General features: G+C 36.2%; 1 protein-coding gene across 1 annotated transcript; it reads left to right on the forward strand.

Annotated features, from left to right (window-relative positions):
- Positions 1-2,936: 2,936 nt before the first annotated feature.
- Positions 2,937-7,123, forward strand: LOC141626492 (uncharacterized). Its single transcript, XM_074440270.1, has 6 exons — positions 2,937-3,513; positions 3,711-3,952; positions 4,057-4,269; positions 4,589-4,693; positions 5,541-5,969; positions 6,779-7,123. The coding sequence occupies exons 1-6, from the start codon at positions 3,504-3,506 to the stop codon at positions 6,824-6,826; spliced, it is 1,047 nt and encodes a 348-aa protein (XP_074296371.1). The 5' UTR covers positions 2,937-3,503; the 3' UTR covers positions 6,827-7,123.
- Positions 7,124-16,049: the final 8,926 nt, after the last annotated feature.

Below are 16,049 nucleotides of genomic sequence, written 5' to 3' on the forward strand. Positions count from 1 at the left end.
GATGAGGACCATACTTATCGCTCTCAAGGAAGTTTGTTTGATGGGACTACAGAGTATGGTAGTGCTCCAATTTGTGCTACTGGGTCTGATGTTTTGAGACAACAAGAAGGGATTGATTATATTTATGGCAAGTCTAAAAATCGTCGAAAGAGGAAAAATAGAGCTAGAAAAGTAGGTGAGTCAACTAATGTCCTCAACAACAGTGAGGATGACAATAATGTTAATTTATGGAACAAAAAGAGTGTGTTTTTCAAGTTGCCTTACTGGGAGCACAATCCTCTAAGACATAATTTAGATGTCATGCACATTGAGAAGAATGTGTGTGACAATATATTAGGTACACTTTTGGATATGGATAAGAGTAGAGATGATGAGAATGCTCGAAAGGATATTGAGAAGTTGGGTGTAAAGAGCCATCTTTGGCTTAAAGATTTGCCTAATGGGGGAAAATACATGCCTCCAGCTTCCTACTCCATGTCCAGTGAGGAAAAAGACAGATTTTTAAAAGTCTTGCAAAAAATTAGAGTTCCGGATGGGTACGGGTCAAACATTTCTAGATGCGTGAATATGAAACAACGAAGACTAATTAATCTCAAGAGCCATGACAATCATGTTTTAATGCAAGATATCCTACCCATAGCATTAAGAGCATCCAAGTCCACAAAAATTATCGACTTGCTTGGGGACTTGTCTTCCTTTTTCAAATCCTTGTGTTCTCCAACTCTTGATTTCAACGAGTTAAATACTCTTCAATCAAAAATTATCCTTATACTCTGTCAAATGGAAATCGAGTTTTTGCCAACCTTTTTCACTATCATGGTTCATTTGTTAATACACTTAGTAGAGGAGGTGAAGCTTGGTGGACCAGTTCAGTATAGATGGATGTATCCGATAGAAAGGTACATATCCAAAACCTTTGTGTCTTTGTTTGGTAGTTATTTTTCATTATATTAGTCAATAATAATTCATTTTTCTAAAGGTATTTAGCTCATTTGAAATCCTATGTGAGAAACAAATCTCAACCGAGAGGATCGATTCTTTGAGGGGTACATATTGGAGGAGACTATTACGTTTTGTTCAAGATATCTTGAAGGTGTTGAGACCATCTATAATAGATCCAAGAGAAATGACGATGTTATTCAAGACATGGATTGCTACCTGTACCAATCTGGTGGTAAAGTGATTGGAGTGATAGAAAAAGTACGCTTAGATGACAAAAGCTTAAAACAAGCACATCGCTATGTTTTGCTTCATTCGGATGAGATGAAAGTGGTCCTTGAGTAAGTATATATTAGTATGATTTGTTACGTGAATTTAACGGGTATTACTCAATTTTAAACATGTCTCTTAAGTACAATGTTTTTCATTGATTGAAGTGAATTCCTTTTTGAAAAGCGTCACGAGAATCACCTTACTTCTACCCCAAGTGACGAAAATGACTGGATTATCAATGAATTCTCAGACTGGCTTCAAATTCAGGTTTTCTCATATTTCAGAAGTTTTTTAAACCGTCGATAGTTTGTGAAAAATAATTGTAAAATAATTGTTTCTTTACGTACTTAGGTGCATAACTTTGATACAAGCACCAAATAAGGACAATTGAGAAAAGCTTTGGCTGGCGGCTTAAGTAGAATTGGTAAAAGAATGACCGGGTTCATGATTAATGGGTACAAATATCAAACAGTGGACCGCGAGCGGCATAGAAAAACGCAGAATTCTGGGATTATGGTTGAAGCAGAGGGACAAATATATTATGGAAAGCTTAAAGGAATTTACGAATTAGATTACTTTGGAAATTACAAGGTCGTAATGTTTCGTTGTGATTGGGTAGATATACACAAGGGGATAAAATCATATCCAGATAAGAGTGTGTGTGTAAACTTTTCTAAGTTGATGCACACAGGCCGAAATTTATTTGATGATCCCTTTGTTTTCTCATCTCAAGCAAAGCAAGTCTTTTATGTTGAAGATGAGATGCATAAAGGGTGGTTGCATGTAATTAGGACTAAGCCTAGAGATTTGATTGATACTGGCGAGCTTTTGTAATGAGTAGGATTATTTCTAGTGCAAGTTTTATGTTAGGATGACATTGTTTAAGACATTTGCTTTTATCATATTAACACTGATGACATTTTTTTTTACAGAGGCTGGACGTTTATATTATATTGCATATGCACTTATTTATATTTTCAAGCTTCATAGTCGTATATTTTTCAATTAAATGTAATTTATTTAAGGTAATGTGTACTGATATTTTTCTCACTTTTATAGGATAAGAAAGGTCACTTGGATCACTGATGAGTTATCGAAGCAAAAGAACACGGGCTCAGATGACGATGAAGGAGGTTGAAGTGCAAAAAATGAAAAAACTAAATACTCTAGCAACTGCATCGTCTTCCCAAATTGCATCTGATGGAGGTGATGAGAGATGGGGGCCATTTCGTCCTCCAAATGATGGAGCACCATACCTTGCTACTGACAAACATCTGAATACTTCTGCCCTTGATGGTTCAAGTATAAAGTCATGCGAACTCCACCAAATTAAAAATGGCGAACGTCCTGTTACCCCGCTATCACCTCATAAAAAAACTCACATTACCTCACCAATTCAAGCCACTTCATCTAGCAAGATACCTGTACCACAACCACAAAAATTCCAATCCAAAACCACCACTTTTTCACCTTCTAATGCTACTGAACAAGTACCTGCTGCCACAAAAACAAATCCTATTTGGAGATCTTCAGTTAGACCGTCAGTGGCACAGACTACTACTTCTCAAACCAATAACTTGAAGTCAAAATCTTCATTGCTCTTTGCTACTAATCGAGTGCACACTGCCAACGTCTCAACTCCTACATCATCAGGTCCAACACCACCAGTTTTAACTACTACACAATCGGCTAGTACACAAAGCTAAACATGCTTTACTACTTCTTCTCAAACCAATAAGTTGAAGTCAAAATCTTCATTGCCTTTTGCTACTAATCGAGCGCACACTGCCAACTTCTCAGCTCCTACATTATCAGGTCCAACAACACCAGTTTTACCTACTACAGAAGCAGCTAGTACACAGGCTACACATGCTGCCACTTCTTCCCAAACCAATAAGCTGAAGTCAAAATCTTCATTTCTCTTTGCAACTGATCGTCCACACATTGCCAACTTCTCATCTGCTACATCATCAGGTCCAACAACACCAGTTTTAACTGCTACACAAGCAGCTAGTAGACAGGGTACACAGGCTGTTATTTCTGCTATTTCGCCTGAAACCAATTTTCTGATATCCAAATCTTCATTGCCCTTTGCAACAAATCGTCTGCACACTGTCAAGTTAAAGTCTAAACTAGTTAATAGTAAGTCAGACACACTAGACACACCTTTGGCACCTCCGGATGAAGATTTAGTCGACAACGTGAATGTGAAGCCGTTCAAACCAAGACGCCACAAGGTCGTAGTACCTGATTGGCCTGATGAAGTAGCATTTGATGAGAAAGATGAGGTTATGACTGTCGGTAAATTTCTTTACTTTACGCAATCTATTAAAAGACATTATATATTTCACTCTTCTTATTTACTAAATTTGCTTATTTTCCGACGGGTTTGCATCCACTTGAATTATTCTTTGTCTATTTTGTTCTTTTTTTAAGAGTTTTGTGATCTTATTTGTTCTTTACATATCACCATTCCGTTTGTGCTGGATTCTTGACAGATAAGGAAGGAAACTATAAGACGGTCAATAACGCTATTCAACCGCATGATGTTTGGCATGATGACAGTACTAAGTACTTTGTGACGTTTAATGAGTTTCATCAACCACTCAAAATGGGAGGACATATTCTTATTAGATTTATCGGCCATGTTGCAAAAACTGAGCAGATTTGTCCTATTAATGAATTAGATTGGCGCCATGTTAGTCCACAATTGAAAGTTGACATCTTAAAGCTAATTCGAGTATGCTTTTAGTATATTTGGATTCTTTTTTTTTTTATCTTAATTGACAAGATAATAATTCTTAATAGTATATTTGACTATCTTCTTTACTTCTCCTTTTCAAGGATCGTTTTGTGATACCTGATGGAGAATTATTTGACCGTGCAATTCTCAAGCGCACGGGTAACAGTGTGAGGCAATATAGACATCACTTGAAGAAGTTGTTTTTCAAACCAACGACTAAGACCAAAGAACAGATATATGAAGTAGTGCCTAGTGGACATCCTCGTCCTAGTTGGATTCGTTTGGTTGATTATTGGTATTCTGATAAGGGAAAGGTACACCTTAAATTTAAAATGTGAAACAAAGTGTTCTTTATTCTCGCTGGTTAATTTCAAATTTTATAGTTTTATAGTGAAAGTATGTGTAATATTTTCCATGTAATATTTTCCATACAGAGATTGTCCTAATGTGGAAAAGAAGCACGTGCTAATCAAAATCATATGCATACAACAGGGCCTACTAGCTATGCTAACATACGAGCTGATTTCGTATAATTTTCATCTCTTAAACAACTTCTCATGTGTGTTCAATTTGGAATGTATTATATGCTCGACTTTTTTAATATTGTTTTTAATATTGTTGTGTGACCAATAGGAAGAAAAGAATAAAAGAGAACCAAGTGTTTTGGAGATTTTCAAGCAAACGCATCGTAAGAAAGATGGAACATTTGTAAAAGACACGGTGACAGAGGATTTCTTGGTAAGCATGTCCTATTTCTTGTTTTCTTTTATCCTTTCTTGAAAAGCACTTCATACCCAAAAGCTGGCCAAAGTGTGACTGTTATCCCATAAGAAATATTGTGACGGAGTGAGAGAAAAGCGGAGGAGGAAGATGAAGGGATATGAAAGTAGGCGATAGGAAAAGGGGGGGGAGCAATCTCATCTTTATCTGTACTAGTGAGCAAGATTGTTTGGGAAGAAATAAATTCATCTTTTGATACTATATTCTGAAATTAGTTCAAATGACCTGCTACCTTCAACGCATTCCATTTTCGTCCGTCGGATTTATTTTCCGACGAGTTTTGAGGCTTATATACATGTATTTTATTGCTTTTTTCCGGAAAATTTTGAGAAACTAGGGTTCTTGCGATTTCAAGTTGGGATTTTTCATTGGCTTAACTTTGATTTGAAACTCAATTTGAAGGAATTCTTTGAAGGTTTGTGTTACGGTTTCTTGATCGACAAATAGCAATTTTTCTTGTTTGAATAGAGATAAATTAGCGTTCTTAAGATTTGTAATTGTGACTAGAAGATTTTCATAAAGTGTAGCTTACTAGTTGGTGAATGAAGATTACCGGATGTTTTACCTGGTTTTATAGGTCGAAATGTTGCAAGTGCGGAGGAGTAAATAAGGACGATATCAGGGATTATTTTGAGTTAAATTGAAGTCTGAAATATTATGAGAATATGGCTAATAGTTTAGATTGAAAATTGCTTCCTTCCCCGTATTGTAGTAGTGCACTAGTATTTTTCCTTGCTTCCTTGCTTTAGATTGAAATTATCTTAATATACTTATTAAGATCTATATTTTATTGTACTTTATGTAGATTGATGTAGATGCAAGTATTGATATGGAAACCGTCATGCAACCATCTAATTCCAAATCTCGTGTACAACTTGAGAATGAAGCATTTAACAAAGTAATGTATGGCAAGGATACCCCTACACGTCCAGTTGGTTATGGATATGGTGTAAAACAAAGTGATGTGTTTGGAGTACATAGTATCTTTAGAAAAGAAGGATTTGGTTGTGGAGCGAGTACTAGTCTAGCCTTAGAAAATATGAAGAAGGCTGTGGCTGATGTGACCAAGGAAAATAAAGAGCTAAAAACGAAGTGCAATGAGAGTAATGGACTGTTGAAAAAAATGACGACACAGTTTGCTCAAATATTGGACCTCTTTAGTACTGGACAAGCTACGACTGAAGTTATAGACATGGCAAAATCCGTCTTGAATATAAACTTGGGCAGTACAGAGGTTTGTTTAATTTTTTTACTTATATTTTTTTTTTACCATGGCCGAGAGCCTTGCTTTGTTTATTAGTGTGAATGCCGCTTAATATGTGGAATTCACCCAACTAGCTACTCACCCAAATAATTGCCGCGAGTAGGTCTTCTTTCTTCTCCGTTGAGTTTTTTTCTCTCTTGATTAATCGATTCTCTTTTTGTAAAAGTTTGTTTCTGTGGGCTTAAATGGAAATGATTCTGTGATTGCAATGGCAAAAACCATGCGCATGCTTAGACTCTCTTCTTACCAAGTCACCAAATTGCATTAATATAATTTGGTCAAGTTTGGTAGATAATCTTTTTTCATGAAAAATACATTGCTCACGAAGAACTTATCATGTTGCTTATAGTTTGTTGAGATATGTAGTCATACTTACCTTGCCCCCTTGTTTGAGATTGGAATATCATCTTTACCTCTCCGTTTTTTTGGTATCATTTTTGCTTTCCGTTTGTACTCTTATGCTTTGTCTGATTTGCGTTTGCTGCTCTCTAATTGCTTGCTTTTGGCCATTTCTACTGTTATATATGTTCTTATATTGCATTCCAAATGTTCGGCTAAATGCCTAAAAAAATTATGTGTTGTTATTTATGAATGTAGTGATGAAATCTCTTGAGTCTCAATCTAAATCTTGTGTAATAGTCTCATTCTCTCGCTAATTTTCTCTCTTCTTACCTGTCGACGGGTAATTCCGTTCAGCACAATTTGAAACATTTTTGTGAAGTGTATATGTACTAATCAAAAAATATTTATATTAATTATATTTTCTTTACCCGTTATAGGTTTTAGATTCATCAGATGGTGATGATGCACCTTCATATGTTGATTGAAGATGTGCCTTCATATGTTGATTGGAGTTCCTTTGACATTACGCCTACATGATTGAAGTCCCTACCACATTCAAACTACTCAAATGTCCCTGTCTAGCTAGTTACGTAGCATTTCTTACGATTTTTTTTGGACAATTTTATGTTGGATTTTACTATCTTTCGGATCCTTTTTGATATTTTTGATTTTGTCGTACTATAAAGTACGTACTAGTTTATATTAGTTAAATTGTCAATGCTAGCTCGCTATAGTATTTGTGATGGAGACGATATATGTATCAAACGTATGATTATTTAATTTATAAAAGTACGTGGGTACGTTATTAATTATATATATTGCATTATGTTTTTTTTATGATTTAGTAATAGCTAGTTGTACTATACTATTTATCGGTCTATTTAATTAATTTCTACGATTTTATCAGAAATTAAAAAAGTGTCAATATATAAATAGTTGACGATTATTTAAATCGCATCGTTGACACATAAAACCATCAATAGTCGCTGTAGACGCTTAAAAGCGTCAAATTTGTTGACAATTAAAAGCGTCAATGGTCCATAAAAGACGTTTAAAAGCATCAAATTCATTGACAAAAAAAAGCGTCAATAGCCACCGAAGACGCTTAAAAGCGTCAGTTTTATTGACAATTAAAATCATCAATAGTCCGTGAAGACGCTTAAAAGCGTCATATTTGGTGACAAAAAAAAGCGTCAAAAAATAACGACGGCCCAAAAATTGACGCTTTTAAAAAGCGTCGATAAACAAAAAGTTGACGCTTTAAAGCGTCGAAAAAAGCTTAAAAAAGCGTCATCAATGTAAGGGATGTGTAGTAGTGCCTTAACTTGGAATCACAACAATATCTTTTCTAGAACTCGACTTATGACAGTTTTAAGACAACTCTTCCGTAATCGATCTTCATACCAATCAAATTTCCTAAACCAAAACAATTTGAACATGCATAAAGAAACAACAACAACTCAAAACTCCAAGAAACCAGTACACAAGTGAACTCTTATCATATTCACATGAAAATTAAACACGACATTCACATATATAGACGCATGACCTTAATCACATGCTTCTACCAACAATCAAGCATTAAAATCATCATGTTCATATGCACATGTACCACTACCATACTTCATGTTCAACATTGTATTAAACAGGTAACATGATCACATTCTTCATGCTCAATATCAACCAGATACAATTTCACAATTCACTTTTCATATTTTACCATGTTCCAACACTTAACATGCCAACATATTCATGCTCAAAGTTTAACGTCAACAATCCTCGATGCATCGTTCAACAACCATCACATTCCACTTCTTTCATCATTTCATCCAACCATGCACAAGATTCAAACTATAAATATCAAACTCACATGACTCAAACATACAACATTTTCCCCCCATGTGACCGGCTTGAGATCGTAAGGGCCTTAATGCGACTTCGGGACGTCTCCCAAGTCTTTGCGGCAGCTCCAAACAACTCTCCCCGGGTTCATTTTATTTAGACTCCCTAAGTTCATTGGGTTCATTTGTTTTAGGTGCCGGAATCGTCGGCTCTGATACCACTTTGTAACACCCCCTCATACCAAGGTACCTTAATAGGACTACCCCAGCATGAAAGGTTTTTACCATCTCGGTTGCCCGAGGTTAGTATATATCAAAAGCAACAGTCCAAACAAATTTATTAATGTACGGTAGTTATAAAATTTACATAGTCTCCAAAATCTAATAAACGAATTATCCAAAGGGCAACAACTACCAAAACAATAACTAAGGCTCGTGATGGTGTCATCTAATCCAGCGTGGTGACTCTCCCATGACTGCCCCAAGCTCAATAAATGTATCACCTGTCACAATCTGCTCACCATCCCCGAATGGATCACCGCAGGTTTTACAAAACAACAACACGGGGTCAGTACTACTCAATCAATATAAGACACCAAACATTACCACCAGCTGATCATCGATCTCACACACAGTAATCGACCACACACCGAAGTGTGTAGCCCTGCCAGGTTACCCATTGTAATACCTCATATTTTAAGTTTATTCTTACAATACATTCTTATGTTTTGGAAATTAGTTTTGTGATACATTCTAATAAGTATGATACGATTTTATAATAATTAAGCGAGTTTAATAATTAGTTTATTTTATAATTGATTATGTTGAATGATGCGTAGTATTGAGATAGTAATTGTGGGCGAACTTCGGGACGAAGTTCATTTTAAGGGGGGAAGACTGTAATACCCCGTATTTTGTTATTAATAATTTATGAAATTTAATAGGTAGTTAAAAGCATTTCTAATAATAATTACAAATAAAACGTTGGTTGAATAATAAATTAAGTAAAGCAAGTCGGGAATTTATAATATATATGGAAATAATAAATATATAAAGATAATAATTATATTGATACTAATAATAAGTTATGGCGATAATAAATTAGTAAAGATAAAATAAGAGAATCCTACTTGTGGTAATAGTAATATATATAATAATAATAATAATAATAATAATAATAATAATAATAATAATAATAATATAACTGTAATAGCAATTTCTATACTAATTAGAATAAGGTAAGTCATAATAGTTTCCTAATTGACCTCGTATTCTCTAAATCTTACACTATAAATACCACCTTAAATCTGATAAATAAATTACAAATAAAAAGAAGAAGCTTTAGGAGGCGGAAAGAAAGAAGAATTAACAAAATCAATTGGTCGACTTGAGGTAATTAACTCAGCTTAAAGCGGTTTATATTCTTTTCATGCAAGCAACTTTAGATCGATAGTATGACTTATATAGACCACCATAGGACTCGGGAATTGAACCTATAGCGACATTGGACTGCCAAGTTTATAACCTGACCATTGTTGACCGTCATTGACCGTGGTAGGGTGGCGTTTAGGGCGGCTAAAGGTGGCTGGTCAGGGGGGGTTATACGGGTTGGTTGTGGGTGATTAGAATGAGTAATTGAACCCCTAATTGACCTCGACTTGACCTGGGTATAGAGGGGTTGTGATAGGGGAAGGTGGTCGGTCCTTTTGGTGGTGGCGTAATGGTGGCAGGTGGCGGTTTATGGCGGTGGTGGCGAAAACAGGGGAGGAGGTCGTGTAATTGGCGGCGGTTTTCGGGGATTTAAGGGGTTGTTGGTGGTCAGGTTAAGGGGTTTTGGGTGGTTATTGTCGAGGGAGGATAGGGGAGTTGATTGGTGGTTGTAGGTGGTGGTGAAGGTGGCGTTAGGTGGTGGTTACGGGCGTTTGTGGGGGTGTCAGGTGAGTGCTGCGGTTGGTGTCGTGTTATAGGGCGTAGGTTTGTGGGTTGTTGGTGGTGGTTTAGCTGGTGGTTAAGGGCGAGTTGGATGCGTGGGGTTGCAGGCTAGGGGTTGTCGAGGTTGGGTGGTGGCTGTGGTGGCTTGTGGTGTCGGGTTTGGTGGGTTTTAAGAGAGGTGTTGGCCATGGTTTATAAACCGTGTTAGGGTGGTGTGTGTTTGTTTTTGTGACGGGTTTTAATTATTTAATTAGCTCGGGTGAGTCGGGTTCGTAGTTAAATCGGGTTTTTAGTTATCATAAACCTTTAATAATTATAATAAATAATTAATTTGAATAATTAAATAAAAGGAATAAATAAATAAATAAATAAAGTTAGTAATTATAATTGTTGTAATTGTTATTATTATATAGGTGACGGAAATTGTGAAGAATTATAATCGGATTGGATTTGCTTTATTTATTTGGATTGCGTAATTGGAATTGCTTGCCAGGTAGGGATAATCCTACTCAACTCGACTTTTAATTATCTATATTTGGTATGGTGAATTACTTACGTTAAAGTGGAATTGTTCATATGTTGAAATGGGAGAATTATATTGTCTTGTCTTTGGTTGTATTTAATAATATTGGCAAGGTGGATGGAATTGGAATTGTTTATATTGATAATGTTGACAGGATGAATTATGTTGGTTGTGATTGTGACAAATGTGTAAAGTCATGCGGCGATCGATTATGCGTTGTTGAGGGAGTTTGTACACTGGGAGATGGTAATATGCGTTGTGAGGGAGGGGTACTATTACATATTGCGATGCGTTGTTAAGGGAGGGGTACCAAAGAAATGTGAGCACGTTGTTAAGGGAGTTGTGCTAAGTAAAGAAAAAGGATGGGCACGTTGTCAGGGGGTTGTGCAATGCAAGTGAATTGAATTGGATTGATAATTGTATGTTCTTGTTGTTTAGTTTTATTCCTACTCAACCTCGCGGTTGACTGTGTATTCGTGAACACCTGCGGTGAACCGTTTTATGGGGAGCGTTTTGTGGTACCAAAGATTAGCTGACTTGGGAGCATTGGGATGAGAGCCAAACTTGGAACCTTAGAAGAAGTCTAGATCACATATATAGTTATATCACTTTATTTATTTCCGCTGCGAGTTGTAAATATTTATACTAAGTTTTAGTTGGATAATTTGTAATAGACTGTAATCATTAAAGTTTTAATTTAAAGTACTTTGGTATTGTTGTACTTTGTTAGTCACTACCTCGGGAAACCGAGATGGTAACAGTCCTATTTATTTGGGAATGTCTAGCTAAAGGCTCTGAATAAATGGGGTGTTACAAAGTGGTATCGAGCAAAAAACGATCCTCAGGCCTAACCAATGAACCTAATAATGAACCTAGGATGTGTCTTATAAAATGAACCCGGGAGAAAACTGTTAGGTGCCCCTTTAGGCTTAGGATGAGAAGGTACCCTCACTCCGAACCCCGGCCCTTCCAGTTTTGAACCGGTTACCTCGAGAGATAACTAAGAGTGGGGAAAATTAAAATAAATATTGAATATTTCTTAGGATTCATTGTTGACTTGAAGGTGTATTGTTTTATTGATTGGATATGTATTGATGATAACCAATGTTACGGGACGTAACCTTGATTTTAAGGAGGACGGGATGGATGAAATAAGGATTTGATATTGAATTGTTATGATCATGAGCATGAAAGTAATTGTCAAATTTGTATTGATTATTTGATTGGATGATTATAGTAGTATCATGTCTAGCGATATGCGGTTATGTGAAGCCCGAAACCATGCTATTTAGAATATTATTGAATGATTTAATTTGTGATATTAATGCTTTAGAATAGATAATAATTGTGTATGAAATTTTATTGACCAAATTGTGTTGAGATAGAAGTAGGAGGGTGTTAATAAGGACTTGTGACCTAGTAAAAAGGAACCTAGAGCTGAACTTTATTTCGTCTAATTTTACCCCTATTTGATTTAGTTTCCATTTCACCTCCGTTTATCATAAAAGGTTGATATTTTTATGAGTGATAACCCAGTGAGTTAGCTTACCAATGCCGTTGGTCTCATGTTTAAAAGTTTTATGGGTTGGGAGAAATAAATATTTTAGTGGACAGTGGTCGGAATATTCCTGTACAGTTAAGTTTCCGACAAACGATTTTGTAAAATCTCTCATTTACGTTGTACTTAATATTTTTACCTAATTCCAACTCCACTGTTTAAAGGACTCAAATATGTTTTCAAATTGATAAGCCACGTTGTAAGGTGAATTTTTGACAATTAATAGTGATTTTTACAAGTTGACCTAAATTTTTGACTTTTTGCTGATCAGTTTTTGTTTCGACCCACTGAATTGTAAAAATCTTTATAAATTGATTATTCGAGATTTGGACTTGATTCTTTTTCTCATTCTTTAAAAACTCTTTATATTCTCTGGAGAATATGAAAACTAAACGAGGAATGTAATGGTTAATTAATGGTGAATTTTGAAGGTTACAGCTTGACCTTAATTTCCGAAAACACAAGTTTTACAAAAAAAAAAAAAATCAGTATAAATGTTTTATCAAATCTTAACCTATGTTAGTTGAGAGATATGAGTGGATACGGGGGACCTAATGGGTAGAATTGACCACACCTTATCTTTGCAAGTATAGAATGTTTAAAATGTTGAGCCATCTTACCTCGGATAGAAACTTACGTTGCCTTGTTCTACCTTTTATAGAACCATGCCGCCAAAAAGATCTACACCTACACCCTCTACCATGTCCCAAGAGGAGATTGACCGTTTGATAGCTATGAATGAGGCTCTAACTGCGGCATTGAAGGCTAAGGGGTCAGTTCAGGATCCGGCAAAGATGAGTGCTAGCATTGCAAGGCACAACCAGACAAAATATGACGGCTTAGGAGAACCATCTTTACTTGGGGATTGGCATAGGGAATTTGATAACCTTTTTGAGTTGCTAGGATGTCCTGCGGAGTTGCAAGTAGATCAAGCTGCTTACTATTTGAGAGGAAAAGCGGGTTTGTGGTGGAATCGTAGTAAGGAAGTTTTAAGGGAAGCTTGGAGGGAGAGTGATGAACCTTTTATCACTTGGAAAGGTTTTAAGGAGACTATGAGGGCTGTGTTTGTACCAGAGCATATTAGGAGTAAGATGAGAGCTGAGTTTGATTCTTTCAAAATGACTGAAGAGATGACAGTAGAGAGTTATCACAATAGGTTTATGGAATTAGCGGAATATGTGTCTGATTTGAACTTCAGTGAGGAGATGTTAGCATTAAGGTTTGAGAAGGGGTTGACAACAACCATTAAGAAGAGGCTTGCAGCTGGTCATCTAAGTAATATGGAGGATGTTTATCAGAGAGCTGGGCACGCAGAAAGGATTGCGGATATGTTACAGGAAGAGAAGAAGGTGAAGGGGGAAAAGAGGAAGAGTGAGACACCAAGTGAGGGAGCTGTGGGTAGTAAGAAGCAAAACTATACTCAACCTAAACAATTTTCTGTTGGAGGACCTAGTTATGGGAGTGGAGTGAGCTTGGGTGGTAGTGGTTGGAGTCAGCATTCTGGTGCAGCCTTTGGGTGGAGATGTTACAATTGCAACAAGTTAGGTCATCGAGCTTTTGAGTGTAGGAGTGCACCTAGGAATGATAATAAAGGAGGTAATCAAGGGGGCTATCGAACTCCAGGACCAAGTGTTGGGAGCAATAGGTATCCGGGACAATGGAGTACCCATAGGAGCTACAACAATAGACAGGGCAATGGGGGTAATCAGAGCAACGGTGGAAAGACTTTTGGCACAGCTAGTACCGTGCAAGGAAATGGGGAGAAGGGTAACTAGTTAGTGAGATGATTAGACTCTCACCATTTATATAAATATTTTAGTTATTAGTAGTTTAATAAAGTAGTTCCGAAACTTCAGGACGAAGTTTATTTTTTTAGGGGGGTAGAATGTAATACCTCATATTTTAAGTTTATTCTTACAATACATTCTTATGTTTTGGAAATTAGTTTTGTGATACATTCTAATAAGTATGATACGATTTTATAATAATTAAGCGAGTTTAATAATTAGTTTATTTTATAATTGATTATGTTGAATGATGCGTAGTATTGCGATAGTAATTGTGGGCGAACTTCGGGACGAAGTTCATTTTAAGGGGGGAAGACTGTAATACCCCGTATTTTGTTATTAATAATTTATGAAATTTAATAGGTAGTTAAAAGCATTTCTAATAATAATTACAAATAAAACGTTGGTTGAATAATAAATTAAGTAAAGCAAGTCGGGAATTTATAATATATATGGAAATAATAAATATATAAAGATAATAATTATATTGATACTAATAATAAGTTATGGCGATAATAAATTAGTAAAGATAAAATAAGAGAATCCTACTTGTGGTAATAGTAATATATAATAATAATAATAATAATAATAATAATAATAATAATAATAATAATAATAATAATAATAATAATAATATAACTGTAATAGCAATTTCTATACTAATTAGAATAAGGTAAGTCATAATAGTTTCCTAATTGACCTCGTATTCTCTAAATCTTACACTATAAATACCACCTTAAATCTGATAAATAAATTACAAATAAAAAGAAGAAGCTTTAGGAGGCGGAAAGAAAGAAGAATTAACAAAATCAATTGGTCGACTTGAGGTAATTAACTCAGCTTAAAGCGGTTTATATTCTTTTCATGCAAGCAACTTTAGATCGATAGTATGACTTATATAAACCACCATAGGACTCGGGAATTGAACCTATAGCGACATTGGACTGCCAAGTTTATAACCTGACCATTGTTGACCGTCATTGACCGTGGTAGGGTGGCGTTTAGGGCGGCTAAAGGTGGCTGGTCAGGGGGGGTTATACGGGTTGGTTGTGGGTGATTAGAATGAGTAATTGAACCCCTAATTGACCTCGACTTGACCTGGGTATAGAGGGGTTGTGATAGGGGAAGGTGGTCGGTCCTTTTGGTGGTGGCGTAATGGTGGCAGGTGGCGGTTTATGGCGGTGGTGGCGAAAACAGGGGAGGAGGTCGTGTAATTGGCAGGCGGTTTTCGGGGGGATTTAAGGGGTTGTTGGTGGTCTGGGTTAAGGGGTTTTTGGGTGGTTATTGTCGAGGGAGGATAGGGGAGTTGATTGGTGGTTGTAGGTGGTGGTGAAGGTGGCGTTAGGTGGTGGTTACGGGCGTGTTTTGTGGGGGTGTCAGGTGAGTGCTGCGGTTGGTGTCGTGTGATAGGGCGTAGGTTTGTGGGTTGTTGGTGGTGGTTTAGCTGGTGGTTAAGGGCGAGTTGGATGCGTGGGGTTGCAGGCTAGGGGTTGTCGAGGTTGGGTGGTGGCTGTGGTGGCTTGTGGTGTCGGGTTTGGTGGGTTTTAAGAGAGGTGTTGGCCATGGTTTATAAACCGTGTTAGTGTGGTGTGTGTTTGTTTTTGTGACGGGTTTTAATTATTTAATTAGCTCGGGTGAGTCGGGTTCGTAGTTAAATCGGGTTTTTAGTTATCATAAACCTTTAATAATTATAATAAATAATTAATTTGAATAATTAAATAAAAGGAATAAATAAATAAATAAATAAAGTTAGTAATTATAATTGTTGTAATTGTTATTATTATATAGGTGACGGAAATTGTGAAGAATTATAATCGGATTGGATTTGCTTTATTTATTTGGATTGCGTAATTGGAATTGCTTGCCAGGTAGGGATAATCCTACTCAACTCGACTTTTAATTATCTATATTTGGTATGGTGAATTACTTACGTTAAAGTGGAATTGTTCATATGTTGAAATGGGAGAATTATATTGTCTTGTGCTGGTTGTATTTAATAATATTGGCAAGGTGGATGGAATTGGAATTGTTTATATTGATAATGTTGACAGGATGAATTATGTTGGT

Source organism: Silene latifolia, chromosome Y, assembly GCF_048544455.1.
Source record: "Silene latifolia isolate original U9 population chromosome Y, ASM4854445v1, whole genome shotgun sequence".
Classification (NCBI taxonomy): domain Eukaryota; kingdom Viridiplantae; phylum Streptophyta; class Magnoliopsida; order Caryophyllales; family Caryophyllaceae; genus Silene; species Silene latifolia.